Source organism: Oncorhynchus nerka, linkage group LG3 (assembly GCF_034236695.1).
Source record: "Oncorhynchus nerka isolate Pitt River linkage group LG3, Oner_Uvic_2.0, whole genome shotgun sequence".
NCBI lineage: Eukaryota > Metazoa > Chordata > Actinopteri > Salmoniformes > Salmonidae > Oncorhynchus > Oncorhynchus nerka.
The window spans coordinates 82,904,554-82,932,323 of NC_088398.1; the positions used below are offsets into that span (position 1 = coordinate 82,904,554).

Below are 27,770 nucleotides of genomic sequence, written 5' to 3' on the forward strand. Positions count from 1 at the left end.
GTTTATATGTTACACAGCCCAAGTAAAACCACAGACTAAAGGACGGAAAGGAAGAGAAGAGAACGGAAGACATCAACAGCCTTTCAATAAATCAGTCCAGGGTTCAAAGGTCAATCTCAGTCTGGACACTGATTGCTTCAGGGTTGGAACGAAAGAGAAGGGAAGGTACTGCATCAACGTCTATACGCACCTCAGAAAAAATATCGGTCCAGAGATTAACGTTCGATCCAGACACTGAAGATCTTTTCTGGACATTGAATGGACCGACAGAACCACTCCAGAACACTATGGGTCATTGTCATTGTCACACCCGTACAGCCGGTCCATTGGGGACAGTCAGGGGTACTTGGGATCCACAGTCGTAGTCTCGGTCAGCTATGTAGTGCCTGGCGATGGGCCTGCCGTGGTGAGGGTATCCCTGTCTGTCCACTTGTCTGTCCCGGAAACTAGTGATGTAACTCTGAGGAGGGAGAGGGAGAGGGAGAGGGAGAGAGAGAGAGAGAGGGAGGGAGGGAGGGAGGGAGGGAGGGAGAAGGAGAGGGAGAGAGAAGGAGAGGGAAAGGGAGGGTGTAGGAGGGAGAGAGAAGGAGAGGGAAAGGGAGGGTGTAGGAGGGAGAGAGAGGGAGGGAGAGAGAGAGACAGAGAGAGAGAGAGAGAGAGAGAGAAGGAAAGGGAGAGAGGGTTTGTCCAGAGCCAAGACAAACAGACAGTGATCGACACAGATGAAGACAGATGAAGACAGGCACAGTTTTACAGAAGATCTATTGAGAGGCACACATACCTATTTACAGACACTGAAATAGGCACAAATACATATTGACACAGACAGACAGTATTGACACCCATTGAGACGGACCATTAGATACAGTATTCCCTATAGTGTACAGCTATTGGCCTGGGCCCAAAGGGAAAACGGTGCAATTTGGGACTCAAATACAGGCAGAGAGATCCAGGGTCTTACAGGAGACAGCACGTCCCCATGGAAGCGTAGAGTGTGGTTTGGTTTCCTGTGGTAGGTGATAGGCTCAGGGAGGAGGGGTTTGGTGTTGGTGGTGGTGGTAAATGGAGGAGGGTGGTGGTACTGTTTCTGTCTCTTCTTCTTCTTCCTCACTTCTTTCTGCATCCTCTCTTCCTTCTGGTGGATCCTCATCAACTGGACCCTCCGCTGCTGTCGACTGAGAACCACTGGAGATAGAGAGCAGGAGAGAGAGAGAGATAGAGAGAGAGGATGAGAGAGGGAGGGCAGAGAGAGAAAGAGGGAGATGAAGGGTAGAGAGAGAAATAGAGAGAGAGAGAGAGAGAGAGAGAGAGGATGAGAGAGGGAGGGCAGAGAGAGAAAGAGGGAGATGAAGGGTAGAGAGAGAAATAGAGAGAGAGAGAGAGAGAGAGAGGATGAGAGAGGGAGGGCAGAGAGAGAAAGAGGTAGATGAAGGGTAGAGAGAGAGAGAGAGAGAGAGAGGAGGAGAGGATGAGAGAGGGAGGGCAGAGAGAGAAAGAGGGAGATGAAGGGTAGAGAGAGAGAGAGAGAGAGAGAGAGAGGATGAGAAGATGAGAGAGGAAGGGCAGAGAGAGAAAGAGGGAGATGAAGGGTAGAGAGAGAAAGAGAGAGAGAAGGGGTGGGATAAAAAAAAGACCAAGAGGAAGAGAGATAAATAAAGACAATCTGAAACCTCCTCATCTTCCATCCAACAGCACAAATAGCACAGTCCCCCATTCATACAGCGTCCAGACGAATATAACCTCCTCGTCTTCCATCATTCATACAGCGTCCAGACGAATATAACCTCCTCGTCTTCCATCATTCATACAGCGTCCAGACGAATATAACCTCCTCGTCTTCCGTCATTCATACAGCGTCCAAACTAATATAACCTCCTCGTCTTCCATCATTCATACAGCCTCCTTCTTTTCACATCGTTCAAGACACAATTATCCACCCACCACAATGTCTGGGGATAGTGAAAACGACAACACATTGTGCTGCAGCACAAACAGAATCCTACAATGTTTTGACACCCTCCCCAAAGAAGCATATGACTGATAATACTGTTCCCTGTTCATTATCAAGAGGACTAAAAATACTGTTCCCTGTTCATTATCATTATCAACAGGACTAATAATACTGTTCCCTGTTCATTATCATTATCAACAGGACTAATAATACTGTTCCCTGTTCATTATCATTATCAACAGGACTAATAATACTGTTCCCTGTTCATTATCATTATCATCAGGACTAATAATACTATTCCCTGTTCATTATCATTATCAACAGGACTAATAATACTATTCCCTGTTCATTATCGTTATCAACAGGACTAATAATACTGTTCCCTGTTCATTATCATTATCAACAGGACTAAAAATACTGTTCCCTTTTCATTATCATCAGGACTAATAATACTGTTCTCGGTACATTATCATCAGGACTTATTATACTGTTCCCTGTTCATTATGTGAGTATCCCTCTGTTAGGGTTAAAAGTCAGGGATCAGACTCACCCTCAGTGTGTGAGTATCCCCCTGTTAGGGTTAAAGGTCAGGGATCAGACTCACCCTCAGTGTGTGAATATCCCTCTGTTAGGGTTAAAGGTCAGGGATCAGACTCACCCTCAGTGTGTGAATATCCCTCGGCGGTTACCTTCCATTGGATGAGGACCCCCAGCAATGCCAGGACAGGCCACACCCCCATGACGACCCAGGTGAACCAGCAGGGAGGACGGGGCGGAGCCACCGTGATCCTCTCCGACATGTATCTGTAATAGAGTCAAGGAATAAGAGGGGCGTGTGGTATGTTGGAAAACCCCAGAGGGACCTTATTGCTATTTCAAACTGGTTACCAACTTAAATAGAACAATAAGCATTTTTGCATCATACACATGTTATATCGGTCGGCAGGGTAGCCTAGTGGTTAGAGCGTTATTAACCGGAGGGTTGCAAGTTCAAACCCCCGAGCGGACAAGGTACAAATCTGTCGTTCTGCCCCTGAACAGGCAGTTAACCCACTGTTCCTAGGCCGTCATTGAAAATAAGAATTTGTTCTTAACTGACTTGCCTGGTTAAATAAAGGTTAAAATAAAAAATATCTTCTGAAAGAACAAATGTTGAAATGCTGTGTCAGCTAATCAGCATCCAGGATCCAAACTACCCAGTTTATAATATATATTTAATTATATATATATATATAATATATATATATAATATAATAATAATATATATATATATATATAATATATAATATAATATACTTATAATTATATAAGAATGTTTAAGACAGTGGTCTTTCACAGAACTAAGCAGATTCCTTCAGTTCTTTCAATCCTAAGCAGATTTGAAAAAAAAGCTGAACCTTCTTTCACAATCATAGAACTAAGCAGATTCCTTCAGTGGTCTTTCACAATCATAGAACTAAGCAGATTCCTTCAGTGGTCTTTCACAATCATAGAACTAAGCAGATTCCTTCAGTGGTCTTTCACAATCATAGAACTAAGCAGATTCCTTCAGTGGTCTTTCACAATCATAGAACTAAGCAGATTCCTTCAGTGGTCTTTCACAATCATAGAACTAAGCAGATTCCTTCAGTGGTCTTTCACAATCATAGAACTAAGCAGATTCCTTCAGTGGTCTTTCACAATCATAGAACTAAGCAGATTCCTTCAGTGGTCTTTCACAATCATAGAACTAAGCAGATTCCTTCAGTGGTCTTTCACAATCATAGAACTAAGAGATTCCTTCAGTGGTCTTTCACAATCATAGAACTAAGCAGATTCCTTCAGTGGTCTTTCAACAAGCAGATTCCTCATAGAACTAAGCAGATTCCTTCAGTGGTCTTTCACAATCATAGAACTAAGCAGATTCCTTCAGTGGTCTTTCACAATCATAGAACTAAGCAGATTCCTTCAGTGGTCTTTCACAATCATAGAACTAAGCAGATTCCTTCAGTGGTCTTTCACAATCATAGAACTAAGCAGATTCCTTCAGTGGTCTTTCACAATCATAGAACTAAGCAGATTCCTTCAGTGGTCTTTCACAATCATAGAACTAAGCAGATTCCTTCAGTGGTCTTTCACAATCATAGAACTAAGCAGATTCCTTCAGTGGTCTTTCACAATCATAGAACTAAGCAGATTCCTTCAGTGGTCTGGAAAACTTAATTTATGCTCTTTAGCAGAAACGTATTTTCCCCAAAGCCCGTTACAGTGTTATCTTACAGTAGTGTTATCTTACAGTAGTGTTATCTTACAGTAATCTCATTTTACAGTAGTGTTATCTTACAGTAGTGTTATATTACAGTAGTGTTATCTTACAGTAATGTTATCTTACAGTAATGTTATCTCTCAGTAGTGTTATCTTACAGTAGTGTTATCTTACAGTAATCTCATTTTACAGTAGTGTTATCTAACAGTAGTGTTATCTTACAGTAGTGTTATATTACAGTAGTGTTATCTTACAGTAATGTTATCTTACAGTAATGTTATCTCTCAGTAGTGTAATCTTACAGTAGTGTTATCTTACAGTAATCTCATTTTACAGTAGTGTTATCTTACAGTAGTGTTATATTACAGTAGTGTTATCTTACAGTAATGTTATATTACAGTAGTGTTATCTTACAATAGTGTTATATTACAGTAATGTTATCTTACAGTAGTGTTATATTACAGTAGTGTTATCTTACAATAGTGTTATATTACAGTAGTGTTATATTACAGAAATGTTATCTAACAGTAGTGTTATCTTACAGTAGTGTTATCTTACAGTAGTGTTATCTTACAGTAGTGTTATATTACAGTAATGTTAACTTACAGTAGTGTTATCTTACAATAGTGTTATATTACAGTAATGTTATCTTACAGTAGTGTTATATTACAGTAGTGTTATCTTACAGTAATGTTATCTTACAGTAATGTTATCTCTCAGTAGTGTTATCTTACAGTAGTGTTATCTTACAGTAATCTCATTTTACAGTAGTGTTATCTTACAATAGTGTTATATTACAGTAATGTTATCTTACAGTAGTGTTATATTACAGTAATGTTATCTTACAGTAGTGTTATCTTACAGTAGTGTTATATTACAGTATTGTGTCATAGCTAAATCAGAATTAGTTAGGTAACATAGATAAATAAGATGTTTTATTTACTTTGAGATACTTGTCATTAGAATGTTTCTTTTGGACAGTTGTTGGCAGTTGCCTTTTCCTCTCTCTTCTCTATGGAAAAGTCACCTGGGGCCCAGAGAGGGGAGAGGTCAGGCTTGTCTTTTACATGTCTGGTAATAGGCAGAATATCAGAAAGGGAGAAGTCAGGTTTGAACATTGTCTTCAAAATGAATGTATCTGTTAAACCATGTGAAGGGCTCCACAATGTCTGTACTCCAGTCACTCTCTCCTTTTCCCATTGGGGGGAGGAGTATGGAAGTGTCTGGAACCATTGTATTACCCCTCTGATGTTGCCTTTATCTTGACCTAAATCAAATCTAATTTTATTTGTCACATACACATGGTTAGCAGATGTTAATGCGAGTGTAGCGAAATGCTTGTGCTTCTAGTTCCGACAATGCAGTGATAACCAACAAGTAATCTAACTAACAATTCCAAAACTACTGTCTTATACACAGTGTAAGGGGATAAGGAATATGTACATAAGGATATATGAATGAGTGATGGTACAGAGCAGCATACAGTAGATGGTATCGAGTACAGTATATACATATGAGATGAGTATGTAGACAAAGTAAACAAAGTGGCATAGTTAAAGTGGCTAGTGACATAAGAATGCAGTCGATGATCTAGAGTACAGTATATTCATATGCATATGAGATGAATAATGTAGGGTAAGTAACATTATATAAGGTAGCATTGTTTAAAGTGGCTAGTGATATATTTACATCATTTCCCATTATTAAAGTGGCTGGAGTTGGGTCAGTGTCAAACCTAGTATATGACCTAGAGGCTCACTCCTCTCAGAGAGCTTGTCCAGAGGTGGGTGTATTTGAGATGGGAGTATCTAGAATTGACAATTGATATATGCTACTGGATGAGGTAATGTGTTGGTAATAGGAAGTACCAAGAACGAGAAGTAGAACCTCGTCTTAGAGAGCAAACTGAATGATAAATTATAGCTAATGCTATCTGACTCTGGGATACTCCTCTTTCAAGTAAAAGGCCCTTTGTGAAATTTCTAAGATCTGTGGTTCGTCATTGTGAGTTGAGAGGGGTGTATCTTTGCTATAAAATATGAAGTTTTCTTTTGTAAGCACTCTCAGAGAATTCATTTATAGACACTGAATTGATCTGAGAGTCACAGGGCTATGGTGAAGCTCATATAATTAAGTTGAAATAACTTTGACTGGTGTGTGGTTTGCTCTCTCATCATTTGGTAAAACAGGAAATTGCCACGACAAGTGTTATATTACAGTAATGTTATTTTACAGTAGTGTTATCTTGCAGTAGTGTTATATTACAGTAATGTTATCTTACAGTAGTGTTATATTACAGTAGTGTTATCGTACAGTAGTGCATGCAAAGATTTGAATACATTTTCAGATGGGTGGCCTCTGTGGAAATCGAATTTCATATGAGTGGCCCCCACAATCCTGGTGTTGGAAGCACCTCGCTCTACCAGCTGAGCAACAGAGGAGAGGAGAGAAGAGGAGGGGTGAGGAGGAGAGAGGAGAGGAGGGGTGAGGAGAGGGGAATGGTGAGGAGGAGAAGAGGAGAGGGGAGGAGTGAGGAGAGTGTAGTGGTGAGGAGAAGAGGAGAGGGGTGAGGAGGAGAGGAGAGGAGGGGTGAGGAGAGGAGGAGAGGGAGTGGTGAGGAGGAGAAGAGGAGAGGGGAGGAGTGAGGAGAGGGTAGTGATGAGGAGAGGAGAGGGGAGTAGTGAGAAGGAGAAGAGGAGAGGGGAGGAGTGAGGAGAGGGTAGTGGTGAGGAGAGGGAGGAGAGGAGAAGGGTCAGGAGGGGTGAGGAGAGGAGGTGAGGGGAGAGGTGAGCAGAGGAGGAGAGGGGAGAGGAGAGGTGAGGAGAGGAGGAGAGGGGAGAGGAGAGGTGAGGAGAGGAGGAGAGGGGAGGAGTGGGAAGAGGGGAGCGGTGAGGAGGTGTGAGGAGTGAGGAGAGGAGAAAGCCCTAACTACAACACCAACATACCTGACCAGAGCGAACAGCTCGAGGAAGTAGTCCACAGTGACGGTGATGACAGCCGAGCCGAACACAGCGGTGGAGAGGGTGGTGAAGAAGCGCTGCCATTGGAGGGTGAGGACGGCGAACAGCATGCCTGACCCCAACAACACCCCCAGGGGCACCCACACCGTCCGCGGGTGGTGGAACTCCTCCATTACCACCTGAATGGGGATTCAATCAACCAATCAACCAATCAAATGAACCGTATTATCCCCATAAGGAAACGTGAACCCTAGTGTTACGAATCCCTTTGGCCCGGGGGGATGAGACCCGTAACATACATTGAGGGAAAAAAAGTATTTGATCCCCTGCTGATTTTGTATGTTTGCCCACTGACAAAGATATGATCAGTCTATAATTTAAATGGCAGGTTTATTTGAACAGTGAGAGACAAAATATCCAGAAAAACGCATGTCAAAAATGTTATCAATTGATTTGCATTTTAATGAGGGAAATAAGTATTTGACCCCCTCTCAATCAGAAAGATTTCTGGCTCCCAAGTGTCTTTTATACAGGTAACGAGCTGAGATTAGGCGCACACTCTTAAAGGGAGTATAAACTCTTAAAGGGAGTATAAACTCTTAAAGGGAGTTAAACAGCACACTGTTAAAGGGAGTATAAACTCTTAAAGGGAGTATAAACTCTTAAAGGGAGTATAAACTCTTAAAGGGAGTTAAACAGCACACTGTTAAAGGGAGTATAAACTCTTAAAGGGAGTGCTCCTAATCTCAGTTTGTTACCTGTAAAAAAGACACCTGTCCACAGAGGCAATCAATCAGATTCCAAACTCTCCACCATGGCCAAGACCAAAGAGCTCTCCAAGGATGTCAGGGAGAAGATTGTAGACCTACACAAGGCTGGAATGGGCTATAAGACCATCTCCAAGCAGCTTGGTGAGAAGGTGACAACAGTTGGTGCGATTATTCGCAAATGGAAGAAACACGAAAGAACTGTCAATCTCCCTCGGCCTGGGGCTCCATGCAAGATCTCACCTCGTGGAGTTGCAATGATCATGAGAACGGTGAGGAATCAGCCCAGAACTACACGGGAGGATCTTGTCAATGATCTCAAGGCAGCTGGGACAATAGTCACCAAGAAAACTATTTGTAACACACTACGCTGTGAAGGACTGAAATCCTGCAGCGCCCGCAAGGTCAACCTGCTCAAGAAAGCACATATACATGCCCGTCTGAAGTTTGCCAATGAACATCTGAATGATTCAGAGGACAACTGGGTGAAAGTGTTGTGGTCAGATGAGACCAAAATGTAGCTCTTTGGCATCAACTCAACTCGCCATGTTTGGAGGAGGAGGAATGCTGCATATGACCCTAAGAACACCATCCCCACCGTCAAACATGGAGGTGGAAACATTATGCTTTGGGGGTGTTTTTCTGCTAAGAAGACAGGACAACTTCACCGCATCAAAGGGACGATGGACGGGGCCATGTACCGTCAAATCTTGGGTGAGAACCTCCTTCCCTCAGCCAGGGCATTGAAAATGGGTCGTGGATGGGTATTCCAGCATGACAATGACCCAAAACACACGGCCAAGGCAACAAAGGAGTGGCTCAAGAAGAAGCACATTAAGGTCCTGGAGTGGCCTAGCCAGTCTCGAGACCTTAAACCCATAGAAAATCTGTGGGGGGAGCTGAAGGCTCGAGTTGCCAAACGTCAGCCTCAAAACCTTAATGACTTGGAGAAGATCTTCAAAGAGGAGTGGGACAAAATCCCTCCTGAGATGTGTGCAAACTTGGTCGCCAACTACAAGAAATGTCTGACCTCTGTGATTTCCAACAAGGGTTTTGCCACCAAGTACTAAGTCATGTTTTGCAGAGGGGTCAAATACTTATTTCCCTCATTAAAATGCAAATTTATTTATTTTTATTTCACCTTTATTTAACCAGGTAGGCAAGTTGAGAACAAGTTCTCATTTACAATTAAGACCTGGCCAAGATAAAGCAAAGCAGTTCGACAGATACAACGACACAGAGTTACACATGGAGTAAAACAAACATACAGTCAATAATACAGTATAAACAAGTCTATATACAATGTGAGCAAATGAGGTGAGAAGGGAGGTGAAGGCAAAAAAGGCCATGGTGGCAAAGTAAATACAATATAGCAAGTAAAACACTAGAATGGTAGTTTTGCAATGGAAGAATGTGCAAAGTAAAGAAATAAAAATAATGGGGTGCAAAGGAGCAAAATAAATAAATAAATTAAATACAGTTGGGAAAGAGGAAGTTGTTTGGGCTAAATTATAGGTGGGCTATGTACAGGTGCAGTAATCTGTGAGCTGCTCTGACAGTTGGTGCTTAAAGCTAGTGAGGGAGATAAGTGTTTCCAGTTTCAGAGATTTTTGTAGTTTGTTCCAGTCATTGGCAGCAGAGAACTGGAAGGAGAGGCGGCCAAAGAAAGAATTGGTTTTGGGGGTGACTAGAGAGATATACCTGCTGGAGCGTGTGCTACAGGTGGGAGATGCTATGGTGACCAGCGAGCTGAGATAAGGGGGGACTTTACCTAGCAATGTCTTGTAGATGACATGGAGCCAGTGGGTTTGGCGACGAGTATGAAGCGAGGGCCAGCCAACGAGAGCGTACAGGTCGCAATGGTGGGTAGTATATGGGGCTTTGGTGACAAAACGGATTGCACCGTGATAGACTGCAACCAATTTGTTGAGTAGAGTGTTGGAGGCTATTTTGTAAATGACATCGCCAAAGTCGAGGATTGGTAGGATGGTCAGTTTTACAAGGGTATGTTTGGCAGCATGAGTGAAGGATGCTTTGATGCGAAATAGGAAGCCAATTCTAGATTTAACTTTGGATTGGAGATGTTTGATATGGGTCTGGAAGGAGAGTTTACAGTCTAACCAGACACCTAAGTATTTGTAGTTGTCCACGTATTCTAAGTCAGAGCCGTCCAGAGTAGTGATGTTGGACAGGCGGGTAGGTGCAGGTAGCGATCGGTTGAAGAGCATGCATTTAGTTTTACTTGTATTTAAGAGCAATTGGAGGCCACGGAAGGAGAGTTGTATGGCATTGAAGCTTGCCTGGAGGGTTGTTAAAACCACTTAAGCCTACCCCCTACTTTTTTTTTAAATCGCGCAACATTTCAGCGTCCTGCTACTCATGCCAGGAATATATTATATGCATATGATTAGTATGTGTGGATAGAAAACACTCTGACGTTTCTAAAACTGGTTAAATCACGGCTGTGACTATAACATAACGTGTGTTTCATCGAAAAGCGGAAGAAAAACTGATGACCAAAATCTGGAAAATATATCAATGCGCCACTTGCATGTATTGTCTATTAGAAAGCAATACATGGGGCTGAGATTGCAAGTCCTACAGCTTCCACACGATGTCGCCAGTCTTGTCAATTGCCTGGCCTTTGTTTCTTGGTGAAACGAGCGAGAGAGAGCCCATTCCTTCCGGTCTCCGACAGGATGTTTTGGATGAGAAATATCCGGACATGATTTCAAGACGTGGAGCTATTGAATACACATCGCCCCGTGATCAATTTGATAGATTATTAACGTTTACTAATACCTAAAGTTGGATTACAAAAGTATTTCGAAGTGTTTTGTGAAAGTTCATCGTCGACTTTTTTAATTTAAAAAAATGACGTTGCGTTTTAAAACGCTGTTTTTTCCTGGATCACACACCTTTCATAGATCGATATTTAGGGTATATATGGACCGATTTAATAAAAAAAAAGACCCAATAGTGATGTTTATGGGACATCTAGGAGTGCCAACAAAGAAGATCGTCAAAGGTAATGAATGTTTTATATTTTATTTCTGCGTTTTGTGTAGCGCCGGCTATGCTAATTATTTTGTTTACGTCCCCTTCGGGTATTTCGGGGTGTTGCATGCTATCAGATAATAGCTTCTCATGCTTTCGCCGAAAAGCATTTTAAAAATCTGACTTGTTGGCTGGATTCACAACGAGTGTAGCTTTAATTCAGTACCCTGCATGTGTGTTTTAATGAACGTTTGAGTTTTAACGAGTGCTATTAGCATTTAGCGTAGCGCATTTGCATTTCCAGATGGCTAGATGGGACGCATGCGTGTCAGGTAGGCTTAACAGGTTAACACAGTGTCCAAAGAAGGGCCAGAAGTATACAGAATGGTATCGTCTGCGTAGAGGTGGATCAGAGACTCACCAGCAGCAAGAGCGACCTCATTGATGTATACAGAGAAGAGAGTCGGTCCAAGAATTGAACCCTGTGGCACCCCCATAGAGACTGCCAGAGGTCCGGACAGCAGACCCTCCGATTTGACACACTGAACTCTATCAGAGAAGTAGTTGGTGAACCAGGCGAGGCAATCATTTTAGAAACCAAGGCTGTCGAGTCTGCCGATGAGGATGTGGTGATTGATTCGTATCGTCTGAGAATCCCAAAGATTGGAAAGCAGCTGCGGTCATCCCCCTCTTCAAAGGGGGGGACACTCTTGACCCAAACTGCTACAGACCTATATCTATCCTACCATGCCTTTCTAAGGTCTTCGAAAGCCAAGTCAACAAACAGATTACCGACCATTTCGAATCTCACCATACCTTCTCTGCTATGCAATCTGGTTTCAGAGCTGGTCATGGGTGCACCTCAGCCACGCTCAAAGGTCCTAAACGATATCTTAACCGCCATCGATAAGAAACATTACTGTGCAGCCGTATTCATTGATCTGGCCAAGGCTTTCGACTCTAAGAGAGGTTGAACAGGCTAGTAATAGGGGTGGCAACAATTTCGGCAGATAATTTTAGAAAGAAAGGGTCCAGATTGTCTAGCCCGGCTGATTTGTAGGGGTCCAGATTTTTCAGCTCTTTCAGAACATCAGCTGAATGGATTTGGGAGAAGGAGAAATGGGGAAGGCTTGGGCGAGTTGCCGTTGGGGGTGCAGTGCTGTTGACCGGGGTAGGAGTAGCCAGGTGGAAAGCATGGCCAGCCGTAGAAAAATGCTTATTGAAATTCTCAATTATGGTGGATTTATCAGTGGTGACAGTGTTTCCTATCTTCAGTGCAGTGGGCAGCTGGGAGGAGGTGTTCTTATTCTCCATGGACTTTACAGTGTCCCAGAACTTTTTTGAGTTAGTGTTGCAGGAAGCAAATTTCTGCTTGAAAAAGCTAGCCTTGGCTCTTCTAACTGCCTGTGTATAACGGTTTCTAGCTTCCCTGAACAGCTGCATATCACGGGGGTTGTTCGATGCTAATGCAGAACGCCATAGGATGTTTTTGTGTTGGTTAAGGGCAGTCAGGTCTGGGGAGAACCAAGGGCTATATCTGTTCCTGGTTCTACATTTCTTGAATGGGGCATGTTTATTTAAGATGGTTAGGAAGGCATTTTTAAAAATATACAGGCATCCTCTACTGACGGGATGAGATCAATATCCTTCCAGGATACCCCGGCCAGGTCGATTAGAAAGGCCTGCTCGCTGAAGTGTTTCAGGGAGCGTTTTACAGTGATGAGTGGAGGTCGTTTGACCGCTGACCCATTACGGATGCAGGCAATGAGGCAGTGATCGCTGAGATCTTGGTTGAAGACAGCAGAGGTGTATTTAGAGGGGAAGTTGGTTAGGATGATATCTATGAGGGTGCCCGTGTTTAAGGCTTTGGGGAGGTACCTGGTAGGTTCATTGATAATTTGTGTGAGATTGAGGGCATCAAATTTAGATTGTAGGATGGCTGGGGTGTTAAGCATGTTCCAGTTTAGGTCGCCTAGCAGCACGAGCTCTGAAGATAGATGGGGGGCAATCAGTTCACATATGGTGTCCAGAGCACAGCTGGGGGCAGAGGGTGGTCTATAGCAGGCGGCAACGGTGAGAGACTTGTTTTTAGAGAGGTGGATTTTTAAAAGTAGAAGTTCAAATTGTTTGGGTACAGACCTGGATAGTAGGACAGAACTCTGCAGGCTATCTTTGCAGTAGATTGCAACACCGCCCCCTTTGGCAGTTCTATCTTGTCTGAAAATGTTGTAGTTTGGAATTCAAATTTCAGAATTTTTGGGGGTCTTCCTAAGCCAGGATTCAGACACAGCTAGAACATCCGGGTTGGCAGAGTGTGCTGAAGCAGTGAATAGAACAAACTTAGGGAGGAGGCTTCTAATGTTAACATGCATGAAACCAAGGCTATTACGGTTACAGAAGTCGTCAAAAGAGAGCACCTGGGGAATAGGAGTGGAGCTAGGCACTGCAGGGCCTGGATTCACCTCTACATCGCCAGAGGAACATAGGAGGGGTAGAATAAGGGTGCGGCTAAAAGCAATAAGAAATGGTCGTCTAGAACGTCTGGAACAGAGAGTAAAAGGAGGTTTCTAGGGGCGATAAAATAGCATCAAGGTATAATGTACAGACAAAGGTATGGTAGGATGTAAATACAGTGGAGGTAAACCTAGGTATTGAGTGATGAAGAGAGAGATATTGTCTCTAGAAACATCATTGAAACCAGGAGATGTCATTGCATGTGTGGGTGGTGGAACTAATAGGTTGGATAAGGTATAGTGAGCAGGACTAGAGGCTCTACAGTGAAATAAGCCAATAAACACTAACCAGAACAGCAATGGACAAGACATATTGACATTAAGGAGAGGCATGCTTAGTCGAGTGATCAAAAGGGTCCAGTGAGTGGAGAGGTTGGTTGGGGGTCACGGCGATTTAGACAGCTAGCCAGGCCATCGGTAGCAAGCTAGCATAGGATGGAGGTCTGTTATTAGCCACCTCTTACGTTCCGTCAGTAGATTAGTGGGGTTCCGTGTGGTAGAGGGGATTAATCCAAATCACACAACAACAACAAAAATAAAAACAATAGATATAGTTATAGAGGCCCAAGAAGAAAACATAATAAAATTAAAATAAATAAATTGTCCGATTGTCTATTCAGATAGCAGCTGGTAAGACAGCTAACGGTTAGCAGGCCGCAGATGGGCGTTCAGGTAACGTCGCGACGGAGGAGCCAGCCGGATAACTCCTTCGGGTAGATAACGTTGGCAGTCCAGTTGTGAAGGCCCGGTGGGGCTCCGCGTAGGCAGTAAAATGGGTCCGGATAGGTGACTGCAGCCCAGGAGTGATTGATGGAACTCAGGAGTGATTGACGGAGCTGGCTAGCTCCGGAATAATTGATGTTTGCTCCGGAATCAACGAAAGCCGATAGTCACATGGATAGCAGCTAGCTAGCTGTGAGATCCAGGTATGAATGTCCAGAGAGCAGTTGAAATCCAGGGACATGGAGAGAAAAATTGGTCCGGTATGTTCCGTTCCGAGCCGCGCTGCGCTGCGCCGTACAAAACTGGCGATAGATTTTCGAGCTAAAGGATAGCTGATGACCACAAACCGTGGTTAGCTGAATACTAACGATTTGCCAGTAAAGAAGCTAACTAGCTTCTGAACTAGCTTCTGATTAGCTTCTGGATTAGCTTCTGGGCTAGCTTCTGGCTAGTTTCTGGCTAGCTTCTTGGAGTTTCTGGCTAGCTTCTTGGAGGATTACAGATTTAAGGTAAATAATACTTTTTTATAAATATAAATTGGTGAGGCGGGTTGCAGGAGAGTGTTTTGAAGATGAGTTGATGGAAAATAAAAATAAAATGTATGTGAAAAAAGTTGTAAATATATATATATATACGGGACACGACAAGACGAGGACAAAAGACGTCTGAACTGCTATGCCATCTTGGAATTAGAATTTATTTATAACATTTTTGACCTGCGTTTTTCTGGATTTTTGTTGTTGTTATTCTGTCTATCTCTGTTCAAATAAACCATTAAAATTATAGACTGATCATTTCTTTGTCAGTGGGCAAACATACAAAATCAGCAGGGGATCAAATACTTTTTTCCCTCACTGTAACTCATGCAAAGTATAATAGAGAGAAAGTAACATAAGTGGGATACGTCACTACTGACACCCATGCCGCTGGTGTAGATATTTATAGTGATCTAGTTCAGTGTTGAGCGTCACCACTGGGAATAGCAGATGTAGCATTAGCGTTGGCTATTTGTTGGCTCTTGTGTTTTGGTGGGAGTTCAAAATGGCTACTTTTGATTTTAAATCCTTTTTGGATAACCCTACGTGGGAAGTTTTTGACAAATGTAGTAGAGTTGATTTACTGACCTTGGCTGACCATTATTCTGTATCTATTCCGCTGAGTGTATTTAAGGCGGAGTTTAAACAACTGGTGTTAAATGTATTGTTGGAAGAGCAGGTGCTTGTGTTACCGCTGCCTGAGCCTACTACCCCTGTAGGGGATGTTGCTGTAAGCCCGTCAGTGTCTGAGAATGAGGCGAGGCTAAAGCTCCAGCCACATTGCCCCATTTTAATCCACTCTCCCCACAGTCAACCGGTGATGCCAGGAGGGATGTTGCTGCTCCTGTAAGCCCGTTGGTGTCTGAGAGCGAGGCTAAAGCTCCAGCCACATTGCCCGTGTTAATCCCTGTCAGGTGATGCCAGGAGGGATGTTGCTGCTCCTGTAAGCCCGTTGGTGTCTGAGGGCGAGGCTAAAGCTCCAGCCACATTGCCCCGTTTTAATCCACTCTCCCCACAGTCAACCGGTGATGCCAGGAGGGATGTTGCTGCTCCTGTAAGCCCGTTGGTGTCTGAGAATGAGAGCGAGGCTAAAGCTCCAGCCACGTTGCCCCGTTTTGATCCACTCTCCCCACAGTCAACCGGTGATGCCAGGAGAGATGTCCGTTCAACACAGTTCCAACTGGAGGCGGAAGAGAGAGCCCAAATTAGGCAAGAGAATCTCTAGTTGGAGATGTGTAAAATTGAGGAAGAAAAAGACAGAGACCAGTGGCAGTTGGAGATGTGTAAAATTGAGGCAGACAGAGAACAGAGGCAGTTGGAGATGTGTAAAATTGAGGCAGACAGAGAACAGAGGCAGTTGGAGATGTGTAAAATTGAGGCAGACAGAGAACAGAGGCAGTTGGAGTTCAAAATGCGCCAGATGGAACTGGAGGCAGAGACAGCGAGGCTAGCCTCCGTTCCTGCTGTGCCTGTTAGTGAGCCGTCCTCACCAACAGGAGCTTCCAACACTTCTGACATTAGTGGGCAGATTGCCTTGGTACCTTTGTTCAGAGAGTTAGAGGTTGACTCCTATTTTTGTGTATTTGAACGTATAGCCGTAGCATTGGCCTGAAGAGATATGGTGCCTATTACTTCAGTGTAAATTAACTGGTAAAGCCCAAGAGATTTTGTCAGCGCTACCTCTGGAGGCCAGTTTGAATTATGAAGTAGTCAAAGCTACTGTTCTTCGTGCCTATAAGCTTGTACCTGAGGCATACCGACAGAGATTTAGGTCTCATAGAAAGTCTTCTAGTAAGACTTATGTGGAATTTGCAAGAGACAAAGGAAATCTGTTTGATAAATGGTATGCTGCTAGCAAGATAACTGATTTCAACTCTCTCCGGGAGTTAATCTTGTTGGGAGAGTTTAAAAATTCCTTACCCGAATGCATTGTAGTAGATATCCTCCCTTTCAGAAGCGTCTGTGTTGGCACACGAGTTTGTGTTGACGCACAAGAGCGTGTTTTCGGCTCATACTGAGAGTAGAGCCACTGAATTGCCTAGTTTTAGTCCTAGTCGGCCAGTTGTATATCAAGCACGCCAGAAAAATGAGCGTCCCTGTTTCGATTGTCATAAGATGGGACATATGATTAATGATTGCTTCCTGCTAAAACACAAACAAGGGATGCCTCTTCGTGCCAAGCCGCCAACAGGTGTTGCTCTAATTCGTACGGTTGTGAGGTCTGAAACGAAACAGGTGCCTCAGGGTAACTGTAGTTTGAAACTTCTAGTCCCCGACCTCAGTTATGAACCGTTCATTTGAGGGGTTTGTGTCCCTAACGAATGATGACGCGTCTCAGCGACTGGTTAAAATCCTTAGAGATACTGGTGCGGCACAGTCGTTTATATTGTCTGATGTGTTGCCCTTATCTGACGATACATACGGTGGTTCCAGTGTGTTAGTGCAGGGTATTGAAATGGGTTTTGTCCCAGTGCCATTGCACTTTGTGAAACTCTGAGTTAATCAGTGGAATATTCCGAGTGTGGGTACGTCCTATGTTGCCAGTGAAAGGTGTGACCTTTATAATGGGTAACGATTGCTGGAGGAAAGGTAGTACCCGTATTGGAAATATTGGATAAAAGTGACCCCTCTCTCTCCAATGAGTTGGCACAGAGTTATCCACATGTGTTCCCCGCTTGTGCTGTCACTCGTGCTCAGGCACGACAAGAGGGTGACGTGATAGATTTGTCGAACACTGTTCTGTTCAAAGAGGATGATCAAGAGGATGGGTTGTGTGCTACCACTGGGAAGCTGATCACCTCTGACAAACAACCCAGGGAAGAATCTAAGTATGTTGAACTTATTGCTGATGCAATACAGTTACCAGTCACTCGTGAGCAGCTGATTGCTAAGCAAAAGGTTGACAACAAGCTTGCTAAATGTTTTTCTAGTGTTGTCTCATTGGAAGAGCTAACGAAGAAGAATGTGGCGTTGATGGTAATCTCCTCATGTGTAAATGGACATCCCATGTTGACGCGGGTGGAGATTGGAATGCTGTTTACCACATAGTGATTCCTACTCCCTTGCTCATGATCACCAGTGGTCTGGTCATTTAGGAATCACAAAGACTTATGATCGGATCCTTCGACATTTCTTTTGGCCAGGTTTAAAACCTGTTGTGACTCTCAAATCCGGATCCGGGAGCGTAATCATCGCCTGACACGAATTAGCATAACGCAACGGACATAAATCTTCCTAGAAAATATTCCTATTCATGAAAATCACAAGTGAAATATATTGGAACACAGCTTAGCCTTTATTTAATCACCCTGTCATCTCAGATTTTTTAAATATGCTTTACAGCCAACGCTAGACAAGCATTTGTGTATAGCCTAGCATAGCATTATGCCTTGCTAGCTGCAGGCAAACTTGTCACGGAAATCAGAAAAGCAATCAAATTAAATCGTTTACCTTTGATGAGCTTCAGATGTTTTCACTCACGAGACTCCCAGGTAGATAGCCAAAGTTCATTTTTTCCCAAAATATTATTTTTGTAGGCGAAACAGCTCCGTTTGTTCTTCACGTTCGGCTGAGAAATCACCCGGAAATTGTGGTCACCACAACGCCAAATTAGCTCCATAATATCGACAGAAACAAACGGTGTTTAGAATCCATCCTCAAGGTGTTTTTCTAATATCTATTCGATAATATATCCGTCGGGAACATTCGTTTTCTCTAGGACCGATTGGAATAATGGCTACCTCTGTATTTTACGCGAGAATCTCTCTTGGAGCCACCACGTGACCACTTACGCAATTCTTCAACAGAATTGTGTAAAACTATGTCACAATGCTATAGACACCTTGGGGAATACGTAGAAAGAGTAAGCTCGTTGATGGTATATTCACAGCCAAATAGGGAGTCATTGGAACGCAGCGCTTTCAAAACCTGGGTCACTCCCGGATTGGATTTGCTCAGGCTTTCGCCTGCAACATCAGTTTTGTTTTAATCACAGTGTTTTCTATCGAAAGCTGTCAATTAGATGCATATTCTAGCATCTTTTCCTCACATCTTTTCCTCACCAAATATCCCGTTTAAAACGGGAACGTTTTTTTTCTCCAAAAATAAAAAAATAAAAATACTGCCCCCTAGTACCAACAGGTTTAAAACAAGATGTGTCTCAGTTCTGTCAGACATGCCACACATGTCAGATAACAGGAAAACCAAATCAGGTTATTCCTCCCGCTCCTCTTTGTCCAATACCTGTCATAGGTGAACCATTGGAACATGTGGTGGTTGATTGTGTTGGACCGTTACCGAAGATAAAATCGGGTAACCAGTTTTCTTTTAACAATTATGTGTATGGCTACAAGATACCCTGAGGCCATTCCTCTGCGAAAAATTACAGCCATGGTAGTGAGTAATTAATAATTAATTTATTCAAGCCATTCGGGTTACCTAAGGTGGTACAAATTGATCAAGGTACCAATTTCCTATCAAAGCTCTTCAAGCAGGTGTTACAATCCTTGTCAATTACGCACGGCGCATATCACCCAGAGTCTCAGTGTGCGCTTGAACGTTGGAATTAGACACTGAAGTCTATGCTACGTAAATATTGTTTGGAATCTGAGAAAGATTGGGATGAGGGAGTTCCTATTGTTTTGTTTGCTGCTCGTGAAACTGTACAGGAGTCCCCAGGGTTCAGCCCAGCTGAACTTTTATTTGGAGATGAGAATGTGTTGGACTACGTTAGTCGCTTTCGTGAGCGCCTACACCAAGCCTGCTCTCGCAAAGGAAGCTCTGTGTTCCTCACAGAGGAGTATGCAAAGACACTATGATAAACAGGCTGTTTCTCGTCCACTACAGCCAGGTGATCATGTACTGGTGTTATTACCTGTTCCAGGATCTTCACTGTCAGCTCGTTTCTCTGGTCCTTATTTCATTGAAAATAAATTAAGTGAAACTGATTATGTGCTTCAAACTCTTGATAGAAAACGCCAATCTCATTAACATGTTGAAAGCATACCACACCTGACTCATCACCCAGTTAGATCAAAACCAACTGTTCAAAAACAGTACAGTACTACAGTCTCCTCTGCTTCTGCTGCTATGATAGTGGACTGTCATATTGATGATGTTGATGGAGATGGATTAGAGTTGTGCAATACTCAGCAGCAGTGTGTTAGATTGCCCAACTCAGAAATGCTGCTGTCTATCCAGTCAGGTCTGATTCATTTAACCTCTCTGGGATATTCGGGACGGAAGCGTCCCACCTCAACAACAGCCAGTGAAAGTGCAGCCAAATTCAAAACAACAGAAATCGCACAATTAAAATTCCTCAAGCATACAAGTATTTCACACCATTTTAAAGACAAACTTCTCATTAACCAATCAGACCACAGTGTCTGATTTAAAAAATGATTTAAGGTGAAAGCACACCAAATGATTATGTTAGGTAAGCACCTAGCCACAGAAAAACACAGCAATTTTTCCAGCCAAAGAGAGGAGTCACAAAAAGCAGAAATAGAGATCAAATGAATCACTAACCTTTGATGATCTTCATCAGATGACACTCATAGGACTTCATGTTACACAATACATGTATGTTTTGTTCGATAAAGTTCATATTTATATCCAAATCTGAGTTTACATTGGCGTGTCATGTTCAGTAGTTCCAAAACATCCGGTGATTTTGCAGAGAGCCACATCAATTTACAGAAATACTCATCATAAATGTTGATGAAAATACAAAGTGTTATACATGGAACTTTATATAAACTTCTCCTTAATGCAACCGCTGTGTCAGATTTCAAAAAAGCTTTACCGAAAAAGCACACCATGCAATAATCTGAGTACAGCGCTCAGACAACAAAACAGCCAAACAGATATCCACCATGTTGTGCAGTCAACAGAAGTCAGAAATAGCATTATAACTATTCACTTACCTTTGATGATCTTCATCAGAATGCACTCCCAGGAATCCCAGTTCCACAATAAATGTTTGATTTGTTCGATAAAGTTCCTCATTTATGTCCAAATACCTCTTTTTTGTTTGCACGTTTAGTGTACAATCCAAATTCACGATGCACAGGCAAGTCCATGCGAAACTTCAGACGAAAAGTTATATTACAGTTCGTAGAAACATGTCAAACGAAGTACAGGATCAATCTTTAGGATGTTTTTATAATAAATCTTCAATAATGTTCCAACCGGAGAATTCCTTTGTCTGTAGAAATGCAATGGAACAACTACCTCTGACTCATTCCCCTCTCATTCGCCCCCACTTCACAGGAGAAGCATCAAACAAGGTTCTCAATTCGTCAGGGACATGAACTTTACAAGGTGTCAAAAGCGTTCCACAGAGATGCTGGTTCATGTCGACTCCAAGGCTTCCCACAGTTGTGTCAAGTTGACTGGATGTCCATTGGGTGGTGGACCATTCTTGATACACACAGGAAACTGTTGAGTATGAAAAACCTACTACCGTATCCTGTTCAAGGGCACTTAAATCTTTTGTCTTGCCCGTTCACCTTCTGAATGGCACACATACACAATCCATGTCTCAAATGTCTCACTTGTCATCTACACTGATTGAAGTCGATTTAACAAGTGACATCAATAAGGGATCATTGTTTTCACCTGGATTCACCTGGTCAGTCTATGTCATGGAAAGAGCAGGTGTTCCTAATGTTTTGTCCACTCACTGTATTCACGTTAACTCAGTGTACAGAGTGTAATAAAACAAAATATTTGGACATTAATAAAAACTAAGGAACAGGGCCCATATTCGTGAAGCATTTCAGAGAAGGAGTGCTGATCTAGGATCAGTTTAGCCGTTTAAATCATAAGGAACAATATCATATGGTCAGGGAGCTGGAGACCTGATCCTAGAGCTGATCCTAGAGCTGATCCTAGAGCTGATCCTAGACCTGCACCTAGACCTGCACCTAGACCTGCACCTAGACCTGATCCTAAAGATGATCCTAGAGCTGATCCTAGAGATGATCCTAGAGCTGATCCTAGAGCTGATCCTAGAGCTGATCCTAGAGCTGATCCTAGACCTGCACCTAGACCTGATCCTAGACCTGATCCTAGACCTGATCCTAGACCTGATCCTGGACCTGCACCTAGACCTGATCCTGGACCTGATCCTAGACCTGATCCTAGAGCTGATCCTAGACCTGATCCTAGACCTGATCCTAGACCTGATCCTAGAGCTGATCCTAGAGCTGATCCTAGACCTGATCCTAGACCTGATCCTGGACCTGCACCTAGACCTGATCCTAGACCTGCACCTAGACCTGCACCTAGACCTGCACCTAGACCTGATCCTAAAGATGATCCTAGAGCTGATCCTAGAGATGATCCTAGAGCTGATCCTAGAGCTGATCCTAGAGCTGATCCTAGACCTGCACCTAGACCTGATCCTAGAGCTGATCCTAGAGCTGATCCTAGACCTGCACCTAGACCTGATCCTAGAGCTGATCCTAGACCTGATCCTAGACCTGATCCTGGACCTGCACCTAGACCTGATCCTGGACCTGATCCTAGAGCTGATCCTAGAGCTGATCCTAGAGCTGATCCTAGACCTGATCCTAGACCTGCACCTAGACCTGCACCTAGACCTGATCCTAGAGCTGATCCTAGAGCTGATCCTAGAGCTGATCCTGACCTGATCCTAGAGCTGATCCTAGAGCTGATCCTAGAGCTGATCCTAGACCTGCACCTAGACCTGATCCTAGAGCTGATCCTAGACCTGATCCTAGAGCTGATCCTGGACCTGATCCTAGAGCTGATCCTAGAGCTGATCCTAGAGCTGATCCTGGACCTGATCCTAGAGCTGATCCTAGAGCTGATCCTAGAGCTGATCCTAGAGCACCTGATCCTAGAGCTGATCCTAGACCTGATCCTAGACCTGATCCTGGACCTGATCCTAGACCTGATCCTAGAGCTGATCCTAGAGCTGATCCTAGAGCTGATCCTAGAGCTGATCCTAGACCTGCACCTAGACCTGATCCTAGAGCTGATCCTAGACCTGATCCTAGACCTGCACCTAGACCTGATCCTAAAGATGATCCTAGAGCTGATCCTAGACCTGATCCTAGAGCTGATCCTAAGACCTGATCCTAGAGCTGATCCTAGAGCTGATCCCAGACGTGATACCAGACGTGATCCTAGACCTGTACCTAGAATTTATCCTAGACCTGATCATCCCAGATCTGATCCTAGACCTGATCCTAGGCCTGATCATCCCAGATCTGATCCTAGACCTGATCCTAGACCTGATCATCCCAGATCTGATCCTAGATCTAAATTCAATGGAAACATGTTATTATTATTTTTCTAAATGATTCTTACAAGTGAGGCGATGCCCAGCAGTAATCCCAGCAACAGCCCCACCATGAAGAGTCCCACGGAGCGCACCAGCATGGTGACCAGGCCACAGAGGCTACCGATGCCCAGGCCGATGCCCACCGAGGCCTCCACACTCAGCTGGGTGTCCAGGATACGCTCCTTGTAACACAGCAGAAAGATGATGACGGAGCCAAACATCAAGCCTGTTAGGAACATCACTGCCTTGAAACAACGGTAACCTGGAGAGGAGAGAGAGGAGAGGAGAGGAGAGGAGAGAGCGAGAGAGAGAGAGAGACAGGTTAGAGAACATCAAGCCTTGAAACGACAATAACCTGGAGAGGAGAGGAGAGGAGAGGAGAGAGGAGAGAGAGAGAGAGAGAGAGAGAGAGAGAGAGAGAGAGAGAGAGATAGGAGACAGGTTAGAGAACATCAAGCCTTGAAACGACAATAACCTGAAGAGGAGAGAGAGAGAGGAGAGACAGAGAGCGAGAGAGAGAGAGAGATTAAGGTCTGCAGGACAGACAGGAGACAGGTTAGAGATGACATGCAGCACTTTGGGGTGGACTATTTTAAATAGACAAGATGGGGTGTTGGATTTTGATTTAAAAAAGGAGCATTTTCAAATTCGAACGAACCACCATCAACTAGCCATGTATGTCTAGAAGACAAGCGTCGCCTTTCAACTCGGGACTTGAGGAAGTATCGTTGAGTAAATGTCTAAAATCCTCTGTGCTTTACACCATCTAAGTAACAATGGCTATCGGCCAGCTGGAACAGTATGAAAGGTCTGACGAGACAATATTTTTAATAACTAGGCTGAGCCAAACATCAAGCCCATAGGGCCCTAGTCAAAAGTAGTGCACTATATAGGGAATAGATTTGGGATGCATCCCATTGACTCTGTCTGACCTAAAGAGACAGGCCAGTGGTGAGATAGGGGGTCAGATGAGAGAGAGAAGAGGGAAGCTGTACTCTGCAGAGCTGAGTGGGTTGGGAGAGGGAGGCTGTACTCTGCAGAGCTGAGTGGGTTGGGAGAGGGAAGCTGTACTCTGCAGAGCTGAGTGGGTTGGAGAAGCTGTACTCTGCAGAGCTGAGTGGGTTAGAGAAGCTGTACTCTGCAGAGCTGAGTGGGTTGGGAGAGGGAAGCTCTACTCTACAGAGCTGAGTGGGTTGGGAGAGGGAAGCTGTACTCTTCAGAGCTGAGTGGGTTAGAGAAGCTGTACTCTGCAGAGCTGAGTGGGTTGGGAGAGGGAGGCTGTACTCTGCAGAGCTGAGTGGGTTGGGAGAGGGAAGCTGTACTCTGCAGAGCTGAGTGGGTTGGGAGAGGGAGGCTGTACTCTGCAGAGCTGAGTGGGTTGGGAGAGGGAGGCTGTACTCTGCAGAGCTGAGTGGGTTGGAGCAGCTGTACTCTGCAGAGCTGAGTGGGTTGGGGATAGGGAGGTTGAATAATAAGTTGACCTGGTTATCCAACTCCTTATAACAGTGAACACTGAAGCTTATACCTTATAGCACTTATTCCTTTAAATAATGAACAGTCAAAAGAGTACTTATAGAGGGAGAGAGAGAGGGAAAGAAAGAAAGAGGAGAGAGAGAGAGGGAAAGAAAGAAAGGGGAGAGAGAAAGAGGGGAAGAAAGAGGAGAGAGAGGGAAAGAAAGAAAGTGGAGAGAGAGAGAGAGAGAGGGGAACTATTAGGAACTAAAGAGGAGAGAGAGAGGGGAAGAAAGAAAGAGGAGAGAGAGGGAAAGAAAGAAAGAGAGAGAGGGAAAGAAAGAAAGAAAGAAAGAAAGAAAGAAAGAGGAGAGAGAGGGAAAGAAAGACAGAAAGAAAGAAAGAAAGAAAGAAAGAAAGAAAGAGGAGAGAGAGAGGGAAATAAAGAAAGAGGAGAGAGAGGGAAAGAAAGAAAGAAGATAGAGGGAGGAGAGAGAAAGAAAGAGAAGAGGGAGGAGAGGGTAGCCTAGTGGTTAGAGCGTTGGTCTAGTAACCGGAAGGTTGCAAGTTCAAACCCCCGAGCTGACAAGGTACAAATCTGTCGTTCTGCCCCTGAACAGGCAGTTAACCCACTGTTCCTAGGCCGTCATTGAAAATAAGAATTTGTTCTTAACTGACTTGCCTGGTTAAATAAAGGTTAAAAAAAAAAAAAAAAAGAAAGAGAAGAGAGAGAGAGAGAGAGAGAGAAAGGAAAAGTAAAGAAGAAACGCAAATGTTCTTGTCCATTAAAATAAGAGCCAAATTGGTCAGAAATACATTGTTAATGTTACAAATGACTATTGTAGCTGGAAATGGAAGCTTAATGGAATATCTACATAGGCGTACAGAGGTCCATTATCAGCAACCATCACTCCTGTGTTCCAATGGCACATTGCGTTAGCTAATCCAAGTTTATCATTTTATTAAAAGGCTAATTGATCATTAGAAAACCCTTTTGCAATTATATTAGCACAGCTGAAAACTGTTGTTCTGATTAAAGAAGCAATAAAACTGTCCTTCTTTAGACTAGATGAGTATCTGGAGCATCAGCATTTGTGGGTCTGATTACAGGCTCAAAATGGCCAGAAACAAAGAACCTTCTTCTGAAACTTGTCAGTCTATTCTTGTTCTGAGAAATGAAGACTATTCCATGTGAGAAATTGCCAAGAAACTGAAGATCTCGTACAACGCTGTGTACTACTCCCTTCACAGAACAGCGCAAACTGGCTCTAACCAGAATAGAAAGAGGAGTGGGAGTCCCCGGTGCACAACTGAGCAAGAGGACAAGTACATTTGAGTGTCTAGTTTGAGACATAGATGCCTCACAAATCCTCAACTGGCAGCCTCATTAAATAGTACCCGCAAAACACCAGTCTCAATGTCAACAGTGAAGACGCGTCTCCGGGATACTGGCCTTCTAGGCAGAGTATGTTAACAGCAGCAGAGCTCAGAAAATGGACGTGTTTCAGGCCACCGCCTTCGTCAGCGTTTAAAGCCTTTGTTGACCTCTGCTGCTTCTAAAATACTATTAAAACTGCAAAAGTAATCCAGTGAGTGCAGTTTTTTCCTTTTCATTAGTAACACTAGTACCTTTAGTAGCAGTGTGATTGTCTTACCAAAGAAGCAGTATATGATGCCGAAGAGGCAGCACATGGAGCAGACCACAGAGGGAACGATCTCATAGCGACGCTCTATCTCCTCGTCGCAGCTGAAGATCCACTTTGGACTCCCAGGGTCGTGAGGCGGTGAAGTCAGCTTGAAGGCCAGAAGCTGCGGCCATGAGTTCGATGTCATGGTGGCTGTAGGAAGGGGTCAACTCGGATGGGCAAGGTTGAGGGATGATCAGGGAGAGTTACCAATCCAAAAAGATCCACCTGAGAGAGAAACAGAAGATGTCTCATACAGTATGTACAGCAGTGTTAGGAACTAAATAAGCACTGGCTGGTCTGTAACCTGAATGAATGTGTGAATTTACGTGAGAAATCAGCGTTTGAGGAACATGTTGGATGCACATGCCCAGGATATCGCAATCTACTGAGTTCAGAGCCAGCTCTGTCTTGACCTTTTGGTCAGCCAAGTGGATTATTATTATGTCCAAGTGAAACATAAATATTACAAACAGACATACCTAAACTAAAGACTCAGAACCACAACTTAAGGCCACATGGCCACCAAACTAACCAGCAGCCTCACGGCCACCAAACCAACCAGCAGCCTCACAGCCACCAAACCAACCAGCAGCCTCACAGCCACCAAACCAACCAGCAGCCTCACAGCCACCAAACCAATCAGCAGCCTCACGGCCAACAAACCAACCAGCAGCCTCACAGCCACCAAACCAACCAGCAGCCTCACAGCCACCAAACCAACCAGCAGCCTCACAGCCACCAAACTAACCAGCAGCCTCACAGCCACCAAACCAACCAGCAGCCTCACGGCCACCAAACCAACCAGCAGCCTCACAGCCACCAAACCAACCAGCAGCCTCACAGCCACCAAACCAACCAGCAGCCTCACAGCCACCAAACCAACCAGCAGCCTCACAGCCACCAAACTAACCAGCAGCCTCACAGCCACCAAACCAACCAGCAGCCTCACGGCCACCAAACCAACCAGCAGCCTCACAGCCACCAAACCAACCAGCAGCCTCACGGCCACCAAACCAACCAGCAGCCTCACGGCCACCAAACCAACCAGCAGCCTCACGGCCACCAAACCAATCAGCAGCCTCACGGCCACCAAACCAACCAGCAGACTCAATGCCACCGAATCAACCAGCAGCCTCACGGCCACCAAACCAACCAGCAGCCTCACGGCCACCAAACCAACCAGCAGCCTCACGGCCACCAAACCAACCAGCAGCCTCACGGCCACCAAACCAACCAGCAGCCTCACGGCCACCAAACCAATCAGCAGCCTCACGGCCACCAAACCAACCAGCAGCCTCACAGCCACCAAACCAACCAGCAGCCTCACGGCCACCAAACCAACCAGCAGACTCAATGCCACCGAACCAACCAGCAGCCTCATCAAGGCCAACAAACCAACCAGCAGCCTCAAATTAAATCAAAATCAAATCACATTTTATTGGTCACATACACGTGTTTAGCAGATGTTATTGTAGGTGTAGCAAAATGCTTGTGTTTCTAGCTCCAACAGTGCAGCAATAATAATCTCACAACAATACACACAATACACACAACACACACAATACACACAATACACACAATACACACAATACAACAATACACACAATACACACAATACACACAATAC

At 44.1% G+C, this 27,770-nt stretch overlaps 1 protein-coding gene across 1 annotated transcript; it reads right to left on the reverse strand.

Annotated features, from left to right (window-relative positions):
* Positions 1–304: 304 nt before the first annotated feature.
* On the reverse strand, positions 305–26,288 carry LOC135570166 (transmembrane protein 198-B-like). Its single transcript, XM_065016244.1, has 6 exons — positions 26,111–26,288; positions 23,030–23,265; positions 7,142–7,335; positions 2,610–2,755; positions 962–1,185; positions 305–460 (listed from the first exon to the last, which is right to left on the reverse strand). Exons 1-6 carry the CDS (start codon positions 26,286–26,288, stop codon positions 305–307), a joined length of 1,134 nt encoding a protein of 377 aa, XP_064872316.1.
* Positions 26,289–27,770: the final 1,482 nt, after the last annotated feature.